This window comes from Python bivittatus, unplaced genomic scaffold (genome assembly GCF_059951505.1).
Source record: "Python bivittatus isolate LINGU-HERP-01145 unplaced genomic scaffold, Pbiv_v1 ctg000840_np1212, whole genome shotgun sequence".
NCBI classification, from domain to species: Eukaryota; Metazoa; Chordata; class Lepidosauria; order Squamata; family Pythonidae; genus Python; species Python bivittatus.
Genome location: NW_028277113.1, coordinates 23,280,353 through 23,292,452, shown reverse-complemented (window position 1 = coordinate 23,292,452; position 12,100 = coordinate 23,280,353). Strand labels below are relative to the sequence as shown.

The 12,100-nt window shown below is 35.3% G+C and overlaps 1 protein-coding gene across 7 annotated transcripts in view; it reads left to right on the top strand.

Moving 5' to 3' along the window:
* ZNF236 (zinc finger protein 236) overlaps nt 1-12,100 on the top strand; it is a 61,285-nt gene that overhangs the window by 21,446 nt on the left and 27,739 nt on the right. For all 7 annotated transcript variants that reach the window (XR_015793914.1, XM_088130591.1, XM_088130593.1 and 4 more), the window contains 6 exons: nt 1,993-2,253; nt 2,964-3,214; nt 3,861-3,962; nt 10,031-10,182; nt 11,420-11,520; nt 11,669-11,820. Coding sequence is in view for 6 of the 7 variants with exons in the window: in XM_088130591.1 (XP_087986717.1) it covers nt 1,993-2,253; nt 2,964-3,214; nt 3,861-3,962; nt 10,031-10,182; nt 11,420-11,520; nt 11,669-11,820 (1,019 nt within the window). In the remaining variant the exon portion in view is untranslated. The remainder of the gene's footprint in view (nt 1-1,992; nt 2,254-2,963; nt 3,215-3,860; nt 3,963-10,030; nt 10,183-11,419; nt 11,521-11,668; nt 11,821-12,100) is intronic.

Sequence of the window (12,100 nt, the reverse complement as noted above, 5' to 3'; positions counted from 1 at the left end):
TTCTTCAGGAGACACTCAGCATTAAAACCTTAAGACGGAAGAGATGTGTGGTTGTTTTTCTTTAATCAAAGGATCAGCTGATTAGAAAAAAACAGTATTTCTTCCTTAGCTAGCCTTCCCCATTTCTGATTAGGATAGCCTATAACTATGCTTACTGAGAATTTGGGGAGTTTAGCCCTTAATCTATTAAGGGTTACCAAACTGAAAAGACAAACGTTGCTGATGTATAGCAGAAAAAAAAGAAGTGAATTTTGTGGATTGTATACACTCAAAGGATAGAATTATATTGAATTAATGAGTAATTAAATGGTGTCTTTGTATGTATGTGTGTATGTTTCTCTCTCCCTCCCCATCTTTTTGATTCAGTCTTGATTCCTGGCAACAATACAAACAAGTCTATGAAGTCTTATTGGTGATATTTTCAGAAGTGTTTTGCCATTTCTTTCTTGGAAATGCCTGCCTCTTCCTAAGGCTAAGAGAGAATGACTGGCCCTAAGTCACCTAGGTGGCTTCCTGCCTAAGGCAGGACTAGAACTCAGGGTCTCCTATTTTTTAGTCTGGGGCTTCCAAACTGGCTGTCATGCAATGCAACATAGGACACTATTAGTTATAAATAATATCAAATGTTTATCCCTCTGCTTTAGCTTCTCTGCTCATCAGTTTCCAAAAAAGCAAATTCAGAAGGTAGTATCTGAGTAAATAATTTCAACTCTTTCTAATTAAAATCTTATTCATATGATGCAGCTAAAAATAGCCAGAAGAAAAGCATATAATTGCCTGTTTTTGTACATGCATATGTGCTGACAACTCTTCTAGGACTGCCAGTGAAGTGAAGCAGCTTTACACTGGTATAGAAATGACCTGGGAAATTCAGCTTTCTAAATATATGGCTGCTTCAGTCCCACCCCTTGAGGAAGGTTGCCCCTGTGTACTTTTCTAAATATATTTGTGAATACTTTATAAAGTTGCATGAAAATGTTTACATACTTCTGACTAAACTATACAGTATATTTCAGTGAATCCCTAAGGGATAGAAGCTGACAAAATATTTCCCTGGTAGAAAGTTAAATGTAAAGAAAGTTAAATATATTTCTGCAAATTCAAATGCATACTCTACTTAGTATTTAGAATTACACTGATAATGGAGACTATGTACAAACTGGCAATTATGTACAGATATTTACAGTTTCAAAATAGAAAACAGTGAATGCAACAAGTGCAGAGGTTTGGATGCTCTTCCAGGTAATTTGCTGGTTTTTTTTTTTTTTACTATGTTGTGATAAAAACAGTGAGTGACTCTTTAGGCTTAAAATTAGTTAGGAGAATACAATACTAGAGGTGAACAAATATCCAGTTCTTGTAATCTCTGATATATAAAAGCCATGATATATAGGTTTTGGAATGGCCTTTATAGTTCTCAGACTTGGATGTTGTTGAAAAACTTGGGGAGATCTAAAACAGGCAGTGCAGAATATTTCTGAACTAGAGGAGTTTAAGAATGGGGAAATACTTCAAAACAAGAACAAAAAAACTCTCAGCTCTCTATAGAAAATGTGTTATTTCTGCCAAGGGTGGTGTTACAAAACACTGACTGAAAAGGGGTCACAATGCTGCAACTGCTATATTCACTGTAATCAAACACACGGTCATTGCAAAGAAGGAGAGTTCTCTATTAACTGAACTTCAAGGATGCACAAAAAAGTAAAGGAGAAAGAGAAATTATGACAGGGACTTGAAAATTCCCTGGTGAGTGCTGAGCATGATTAGCAATATGTCCTGATTTGAGGTGAAAGGAGAGAAAAATGGGGAGAAGGGGAGTGGAATAGGATATCTGGAACTTTGAACAGAGCTCTGCACATACCAGACTTTGTTGCAGATGCCATTTCAGAATTTCTGATAATGTCATTTCTCATTTGTCTCGCGTTCTCTCTTTTCATTAGTGTTTATTTCCTTATCTGTTCCTCTGACTTTTTTGTCTGATTTGTTTCAAAGATCACACACTGGTGAAAAACCATTCAAATGTTCTCAGTGCGGAAGAGGCTTTGTATCAGCTGGAGTGCTAAAGGCACACATTCGAACCCACACTGGATTAAAAGCATTCAAGTGTCTTATATGCAATGGAGCTTTCACCACTGGAGGGAGTCTGCGGAGGCATATGGGCATCCATAATGACCTTCGACCGTATATGTGCCCATATTGTCAAAAAACATTCAAAACCTCATTAAATTGCAAAAAACATATGAAAACACACAGGTTTGTATATCTTGAAATTCAGTCCTGAGTTGCAATTAATTCCAGTTGTTAATTAGTGCTCTTTTGGAATTCTGTGGGGCCTGTCAGTGAATTCAAGATCAGATGTTGGATGAGCTTTTAGGGCATCTTTTCCGAGACTGGGAAGTTAGACTGAATTACAAACAAATATTTTTTAGTGGGTAGATCAGTTTAAAAAGAAAATAAGGACAAGAAAAATAAAAAATTCTCTCCATCACTTGATTTTTAAATATATTTATTGTGGGTATAATACAGTAGCTAAATATATTTCTTTCGGCCTGTTAGGTAATTTCCTATAATTAAATATAGGAAAGGTTTCCTTGTTAGTTTCTCTTGGCTTCATTTTGTAAGTACTACCAAGTTTATAGTAAAGTAGAAATGTAGGTTGATTGGGGGAATTTAGGAAGTAGCTCAGATTAGATATTGATTGATTATGTACCATCAAGTTAGTATCTGCTCTTAGCAACCATATAGATAGATTTCCTCCATGCTGATCTGTCCCTAACCTGGTCTTTCAGCAGTGTACCAATCGCCACTATAACTGAATCCATCCACCTTGCTGCTGGTTGTCCTTTTCTCTTTCCTTCCACCTTTCCCAGCATAAGAGCCTTCTCTAGAGAGTTACGTCTTTGCATAATGTGTCTGAAGTTTTGATGTGTTGGCAATGTAAGAGATGTTTCTTTTTCTTTTAGGTATGAGCTTGCCCAGCAGCTTCAGCAACATCAGCAAGCTTCTTCCATTGATGACACAGCAGTAGATCAGCAGAGTATACATGTTTCCACTCAGATGCAAGTGGAAATTGAAAGTGAAGAGTTGCAGCAAACTGAAGCTGTTGCAACAGATCAAGAAGCTATTTTAGATTTAGAACAGCAGCAGGTTGTTGACACTGAAGAAACTGGACTGAGACCACAGTTGACTGATCAGTCATTAGGTCAAGAGGAAGGTAAACATTCACATTGTACAAACTACTGAATGGCTCATCACAGAGTTAAAATCCACATGGTTGTATCACTGATGGTGATATCTGCTGCCTGGATCCACTTTTTTCCTAAGGGAAAGGGATAAGTGCATATTAAATTTATATCAGATTTGGAATTTTCTTCATTAGCAATATTTTTGGCAATTCCTAGGTAGTTTGAGGATAAATGAAATGTAAATAATAGTTAAGTGGCAGAGTTTTAATAATCTCAAAGTAGAAAATAATTGGACTTTTATCATTTCCTGTTTTAATTATCCTATTTTCCAGTTAAAATAAACTCAGTTTAATGGGCTTCTGTTTAGTGAACTGTAGAAGCAACAAACAAAATTTGTCCTATGTAAATATCTTTGGACTGATATAAAAAGACACATTGCAAGGATGTTTATCCATACAATATATACTTCTGTGCATGTTTAATTTTGTTCACCATTTTATCCATGTGTGAAATCTCATTCACTATCCATGGATAAATCTGTTGAATTTAGCAGATATTTTGCTTTTCTCCATTAGTCTGTTAAATCAAGGATTTCTTTTTTGTTAAACTGCTTCCACAATAATTGCTGAAGTACTTAATGTTATTTCCTCTTTAAATATATATTTTTAATTTCAGATAGATTTGTGACATCCCAGCATGCACTGCAAGAGAATATAAACCAGTTTGAACAACAAACTATAGTACAGCAATCGTTTGATCAACAAGGATTATCACAAGGTTAGTAAAGCTATAGTTATTTTAAAAGTGACAGGCAGTATTTTTGTTGTATTTGAAAGCTTCAAAAACAATTTATTTCCATTCCAAAATGTCATATGCAGAAGGAAGGAAGTGCTTATGCAGTTGCATTGCTAAAGGCTAAAATCCAGTTATTTATTTTTTAATTGTTAATCTGTGAACTTTAAAGTTTATCTTCAGTGGGTTGCATCCAAAGGTAACCCTTTGTGGATGAAAATGTTCCTTCCATTCTCAGAGGGAGCTAGGATCACGTGGAAGCTTCCAAGAGAAGGATGGTAATTTCTTACAATTCCCCCTCCCCCCCCTGCAGTGTTCCAAAGGTTTCCAGTCTTTCGGAACACTGAAGTAGGTTGCGCAGGGGGCTGGAGCAAGACTGATGCTATTTTCTTCAACAGCAATGAATTTGCAGGGAATATAAAGCTGGATCCAACCTTTTGTGTTTCAAATTATAATGCATACTGAATCATTGGTGCAGTTTTTGTCTTTTTTATTGAATAACCAGGTTTTAATTATATTTTCGGGGGGGGGGGGACTTAAAATGTAAGTTACTTAGAAATGCTACAGAAGGAATAATTTAAAGTCTATATTGTACACAATTCCTATTTTACTTGGAATGCCCTCTACAGATTTTCCATACTTTGAAGTTTTCTTGAAGTTCCTGGAGCCCTTCAGAAATTTTGAATTTCAGGTAGGTGTATATGGACACATGTGTTTAAAATGGTGGACCCTATCCCTTTGTCTGGATATGTGTTTCATTCTTCTCCATTTTCCTTTCTGCTAGTCAGAGAGGAAAATTCAGTTCTGGTCATTGTTTCTTTACTTCTTTGTTCTTATCGACAACATTGTTTTTAGGTATGAGTATCACTTGTTGATTCCATTGGAAAAAATTACTCTGATGCTCTGATATTAGATGACAGTTCAAGTTGGTGCTTCTCTCCTGCTGTTTCCACAATTCTCCTTTACATACCCATAGCTGCTCCTGATGGACAGCTTTTAGATTCATGAGGGCAACGCTCAGAAATATCACATATGTGGTGTGAGGTACTGTTCCTGGAAAGAAAAAGACAAGAATAATAAAAATGACTTTCATTATAACTATTATAGTTCCATTATAACCTTTTGATAGATTCTTTTTTTTTTGCGCCATTCAGTTAGAATATAATTTCTTACTATAAGAGCCTTTCAGTACAGTTAATTAAATCTAAACGAAATGCAATACTATTAAAATAAGGCTAGAATCATAGAAATCTTAACAGCTTAAAGGTGTGACCTATATCTCACCTATATGTTGCATACATAAAAAATAGCATTAGTTTCAATTTCTTTAAATATTAGGAAGGCTCTTTCATTAATCTTTTTAATGATGCAGTGATGCAGAATTATTGTATTTTCTGTTTTATACTCAGGAAATTCATTAGCTCTGGGAACTATTTTTATATAAATACAAATGCTGAAATATACATGTTATTTTAAAATAAAATCATTGTCATACACTGGATTTGAATACTTCTCTCTCTTTTATAAATATTAAGAATTAAAAAGATCTTTTTTCTCTGACTTTTCAACAGTTGATCTCTAGGAGTGAACAAAATCAACTTCTCACTGTTTGCAGAGGCCTTCTCTGTGTAGAACAGTAATTAAATGACTCACACTAATCGTTGACACTTATTAACATTTCCTTAAGTTATGTTACATACTGTCTAATTTGGGTCTGTTGAACCATGGCTTAATAAACCAGGATATATATGAATTTCATGTACTCATACTTTTTATTTTTATTTTGTCACTTGATTCACACATGATGCTGTGTGACCATCCATAGTGTGGTTTGTCTCTTTATTTTATTATATTTAGTTTATAGAAACCCAACCATTATAGCTTAGTATTAGCATGACCATTATGACTTCTTCAACAAACCATAGTTTAAAAATCCTGGATTAATGTTATATACAAGCACTACCAATTAATAGCCTGGGAGCCACTGGTTATTGTGATTCTTATCTCACTGCATCTCAATGGGCACTCATTGCTTCTAAATATAGTTACTTCTAAACTAATTTTAAAGATGGATTTCATATCCTGATATTAGAGCTCATTAAACACAATTTCCCAGTTTCGAAGTAATGGGAGGCTTCCTGGCTGGTTTTTCCTCAAAACTGAAGAGAAGAGCAAAGGGATTAAAAGGAGGTACAGATAAAGCTCATGCATATCCTGGTTTATACAGCCAAGACTTCACCATCCAAATTTGCCCATTGTGAAGAATCAAAAGCCCTTCAGATTCAGTACTGAAACTATAACAGGCTAAGCAAATAGTTTTCCAGTCTGCTTTAAAGAGTTCTGAGTCAAGGGTAGCCATGGATCCCGTAGCCAGTAAGTGTGAAAGGTTATCCTTCCTTCAGTGCATTTTCAACAGTTCCACTTTTTACGGGACTCTGTTCTTTCTGAGAAAGGAGGAAGCAGTGAATTCAAAGAGACAGTGGTTTTCTGTGCAGTGTGGCACTTGTAAATTATATAATTCAAAAGGAGGAAATAGTGTTCTATGTTGGAGATGCAATTTGAGGAGAATTGTTATGTGATTATTTTTTCCTTGGATTAGAGCACACACTTATGTTAACATTCATTCCTGCTGTATTTGGTGGGTAATACGGAAGATAAAGGGTGCTGGGTCAACCTCTTAGACACATGCCTGTGTACATAAATTCAAAATTTGAATGGCTCTGAGTTAACTGAGGCTTTTAAAGGAAACTTCAATTTATGTTCTGTGGAGATTACTGTAAAAAAGGTAAGTGATCTTGCTATGGCTATTTAATAAATGTTTACAATGTTTCCACATTTGTTCTTTTTTCCAGATTTGGAGAATTTAATTTGTATTTTTCCATGAGTTATTATTATATTGTTCTTCATTAGATGTTGCTGATTTTATTGCTCCTGTTTTCCTACAGCAATATGTAGGATTGGTTAGATGCCATCAAGTTGGCCTGACCACAAATGTTCCCTATCTTAAACTATCTCTAGTGATAATCATAGCTATTCCAAAGACATTCCAGTGATCTTTGATTGCCATCCACACAGCAACCTTACCAAGCTCAGACATTTTTTCTAGTCCAACATCTGCTCACATCACATGCCCAGAATAAGTGTTTCTGCTTGCTGTTTATTGGAGTTGGTCTTTATTTGGTCCAAGATAGATTTACTAGTTCATCTTGCAAGCCATGGCACTCTTAATAATTGTCTCCAAGTCCATAATCCAAAGGTGTTTGTCCTTTTTTCTGTTGCTGTTTCACAGCCATGCACAATCCCACTATTGCTTTAATTATTCTGATCTTTGTTATCATAGAAATATAGTTATCCTTCATTATCTTGCCTGTATTTGTCATTCACTTCCTGTCTACAATTAATTTCCTCCAGTACACTGTCCACCTACATCTGTTCTTGAAACCAAGGAACCAAAACTACAGAACTTCTTTGCCATCAACTGTAATTATGGTTATGAACACTACAGAACTTCTTTGCCATCAACTGTAATTATGGTTATGAACATGACCTTTGTCATCTTAATATTTAATAGATTTCCATTTTTGCTCCCATAATGAAGTCTTCTAACTTTTCCTTCTTTTAGCAGACAAAGTGGTGTTGTCTGCATATCTCAGGTTGTTAAGTGTTCAGTCTCCTATTTTGATTCCAGCTTTCATTGCTTCCATTCCTGCCATTCTTATGTATTCACTGTATGCACAGAAGGAAGAGTATGTATCTGCGCTTCACTTCCTTTCCTTACTCTGTTTCTTTAGCCTCAGTACTTAGAATGATTTCTTGTTCTATGTAAGGGTTCGTCAGAAGAACAGTCAGATGTCCTGGTACACTAGTAGCCTTAATGTATTTGACTTAATTTGTACATTCTTTCACATCTCCCTGCTTTGGTTCAGATAGCTCACACTGTCTTTTAATTGCTGCTTCTTCTGCAGCTTTAAATAGTTAAATGGATATTTTATCTGCAGCGGATACTTTCCTATTTGACAGTGGGATAGAGTACATCCCTGAACTTTCTAGTGAAATAGGTTCCAGAACACATTTTCTTTTCTGCAGATGTTTCTGTCATTCTCTCACCCTGTTTATAAAGGGTTTCATATAGTCTTTCAATCTTCATTTAATCTCCTTTGCCTTGAATGCTTTGCCTTCCCTTGCCTTGTCTTACCTCCATAAGATCTTTTCAGTGATTATTCTTGAGAATTTCACTGAAACTTTCTTTTTCTTGTTATTTTTCTCTATTTGTTGACATCCCAGTTTGAAATATCTTTCCTTGTTTTTTCTTGATTGATTTTGGAAATTTGCATTCAGTCATTGCATATCCCATGGCTTTCATTCCCCCTTTTTTCTTTGGCTATTATGATAGCTTGTTCTGAAAGCTATTGGGATCTCTTCCTCTTTGAAATTTTGAGGGTTTTTTTTTTAAACTTCAGTTTTGACAATGTTTCTTATCTCTTCTCATCGTTCCTAGGATTTCCTTTTTCATAAAGTATAAGTTGTATATATAATTCTATATAAATATGTATGTATGTATGTATGTATGTATGTATGTATGTATGTATATAAATCTATCCCTTACAACTGACTGACTGTTCTCCAAATCACATCATTCTGGCACATCTACTCTGTTTAATTTTCTAAATTGAATCCACATATTTGACACAAGTGATCTGTTCCATATTCTGCACTTGGAAGTATCTTGGCTTGTCTACTCCATCTTCTCTTTTCTATTATGTATTTGTTTGAATCCAGTGATGCCCATATATAGAGGCTGTGTTTATGTTGCTTGAAGCAGGCATTGATAATGAATGAAGAATTCTGTTTACAAAACTCTGTTAACCTATCACCTGCATTATTGCGTTTACCCAATCCAGATCTTCCTGTAATTCCATGTCTTCAGCTTTCCCATTCCAATTACCCATTAATAGCACTATGTCCTTCCTAGATATTCAGCACCTTTGCAATTTGCCACAGAATTCCTCATTGTCTTCCACCACTAAGTTTGTAATAGGGTTACTTTTTTCACTTGTTACTTATTAATTCCTGATAAGATCCTGATATGTATTGGATTATATCGAATCATATATTTAGCAGTAGCCTTTTTAAAATATTGTTGTCACTCTTTATTTTCATATAGTTCCATGCCTTGGATAATATATGTATATGATTTAAAGTGGCCCATTCCCATCTATCTATGTTAACTTGTTTCTAAAGCATCGAATTTAGCACACTTCATTTCCTATTTGATAATTCCAGGTTTTCCTTATTTCATGCTTCTCACATTCCATATTCCAGTTACATGTGTCCTTGTAAAGTAAGGAATTCCTCTTTCAGGATTGGTGCCATATGTAACCAATCTTCTTGCAGCTTTGGTCTGGCTGTGCCATTGAGTCTATATTTAGAGAGAAAGCCATTTTGGGCTGGGGGAAATGTGTCATCATCTGGCACCCAAGCATATTGGAGCAATGTTTATATATTTTTCTTGCCACCAGTAAATAAATAGTTTGTCATTATCTTCTTCTGGTTTTGATTTTCATATTCCTAGATGGATTGTCTTCCCTCATTTCTGTAGAGTCATACCTACCCTTACCTTGATTATCCTTAACTTCCCCTTTTGACTTTGCTGGTGAAGGGAGCAATGGGAGCTAATGCATGTGTTGCTCTCAAGATCACTAAAGCTATTCAGCTGTCCCATTACATCCAGATGGTAATGTGTTAGGTTTTAAAATATGGTACCGGGATGGTATCACTTGCATAGACTTTGAAACAATATCTCACAGTCTTGTCAAGAAGGATGGCAATTGTAGGATTACTGACCAGCACAATAACTTGTACCACTCGTGGATCTGTCCCAGAGGTCTGGAAAGATTCCTGTTTGCTGAGTTCAAGATGCCACTTTATATGAATCATGCTGATTTAGTTAGCAAAACCTGAGTTGTGAGGATTTTTTTGCTTTGTTTTGTATGTGTGTGTGTTAAAAAAAAAAATTGGGGTTGTTTTGTTTTGTTTGTTTGTATTTGTACCAGGTTTTACAGTTAATGATGGCTATAGTCAGCCAAATCAGTTTCCAGCAGTACAGCAGCTTCAGGATTCAAGCACCCTTGAATCTCAGGCTCTTTCAACAAGCTACCATCAACCAAATCTGCTTCAGGTTCCTGCTGCTGACACTATTAATGTAGTAAGTATTTATTAAAAAGTTGAAGAAACTGTTTTTGTTGTTTCTGATTTTGGGCCCTGAGTGAGATTTAGATGAGATTTAGGTCTGTTTTAATGTGACTTCAAGCCCAATAATAGGAGATACATAGATGGCTTTGATGAATGATCTGCTTCAGGAACAAAAAGGAGTATATGTCTGTCTTGGTTCTCTAGAACCTTGGTATTTAAGAAACATGGAACCATAGTATGTCTAGTTGGGAAGGAACTCAGAGGCATCTTTTTGTCAAGTCTTAGAAATCCAATTAGATCCTTAGAAATGCAATTTTAGAAGATTGTGCTGAATGTAATAGCTGATTTAGATGGATGGGCTTGGTAAGGGAGAACTAATAGAAGCTTAATGTGGATAAGACTAGACAGATGTGGGTTAGGAATTGCTTTGGTGGACTTACATTCCTTTTGAAGACTTAGTTTTTCAGTGTCAAAGAATGCCTGGATTCAGGCCTCCTTTGTGACCACATTTCAGCAATGGCTATTTTATATAACTAAAGTTAATGTACCAGTTGTACTCATTACTGGTTTTATTTCAGATCTGTTCTAAATTCATCTCATTTGGGTGACTTTCTATATTATATGGGACTGCTTTTAAAAATTCAACTTGTTCAGAATACTGCAGTGAAACTCTTGTACAGGGCCAGTTATAATAAGGTTATGACTCCTTTTGTGTAACTTCACTGGTTGCCAATCTGGGTATAGGCATTATTATGAGTGCAGGTGAAAACTTGTAAGCTAGGATATTTGAAAATTACTTCTATCATAAAGAATGCTACAGCAGGCCTTTTCAGTTGCTGCTGCCAAATGCAAAAAAAAAGAAATCAGCATTTGGAACCCAGATGCTAGTATTCTCTTTCAGCTGTATCTTCACATTTTTATTCAGATAAGTGTTGGCTTTTAGACTGACATACTGGTAAACTAGAAGTTAACTGCTGGATACCTCTCTTATTTGCTTTTATGTTTTGATTATGTGTTCCATATTGTATAGTTCATCTTGAAGATGCTTTTTGGTAGAAAAGCAACCTATTTGTAAATATTTTCTTCTCCAGAAGATAACATTTATTTAAATCAGAGAATTACCTGTGCTGAGAATAGAATTATGGCATTTGGGAATTATTTGGGTTCAGATCTTCTGTTCTTATGGGCTAAATCAGAGGTTAGTATCCCTTATACATTTAAAGGATTGATTTTAATGTGTTGATAATCAGGCTACCCGGTTAGTTCAAGATCAGTCACCAGACCTTGAGATGCATGCTCAGCGTTCCCAATTTCTGGAAGACAACGACGATCAAAGCAAGCGTTCTTACAGGTATGTCATACTTTAAAAAGTAGTTATGTATAATATGTAGGTTTTGCTAGCATTAAGTCAGAAACTGTGAATGAAATTTCCACATATTTACAGGCACTCATCAATTGTTTTGTTTCATTTTATTCAAAGTAAACTTTCATTTTAACAGGTGTGAGTATTGCAACAAGGGCTTCAAGAAATCTAGCCACTTGAAGCAGCATGTACGTTCACACACTGGGGAGAAACCTTATAAATGTCAACTGTGTGGCCGGGGATTTGTCTCATCTGGAGTTCTTAAATCTCATGAGAAGACACATACAGGTGATAAAATTTTGGTAATATTTGGTTCCCCTACAAATTCTTTTAGCCTACTTAAAGAGGACAGTACAATAGAATCAAGCCCAGAGGTATTTAGTTCATCTTTCTGTTTTCAACAGTAATTTTTTTTTATGTATGTATGTGTGTATTTATTTATTTTTCAAATTTAGATACCGCCCATCTCACAAGAAGTGACTCTGGGTGGTTCACAATAAAACAGCAATAAATATTAAAATACAATAAAACAATATAAAATACAGTAAAAATAGAATCTACTGAAAGC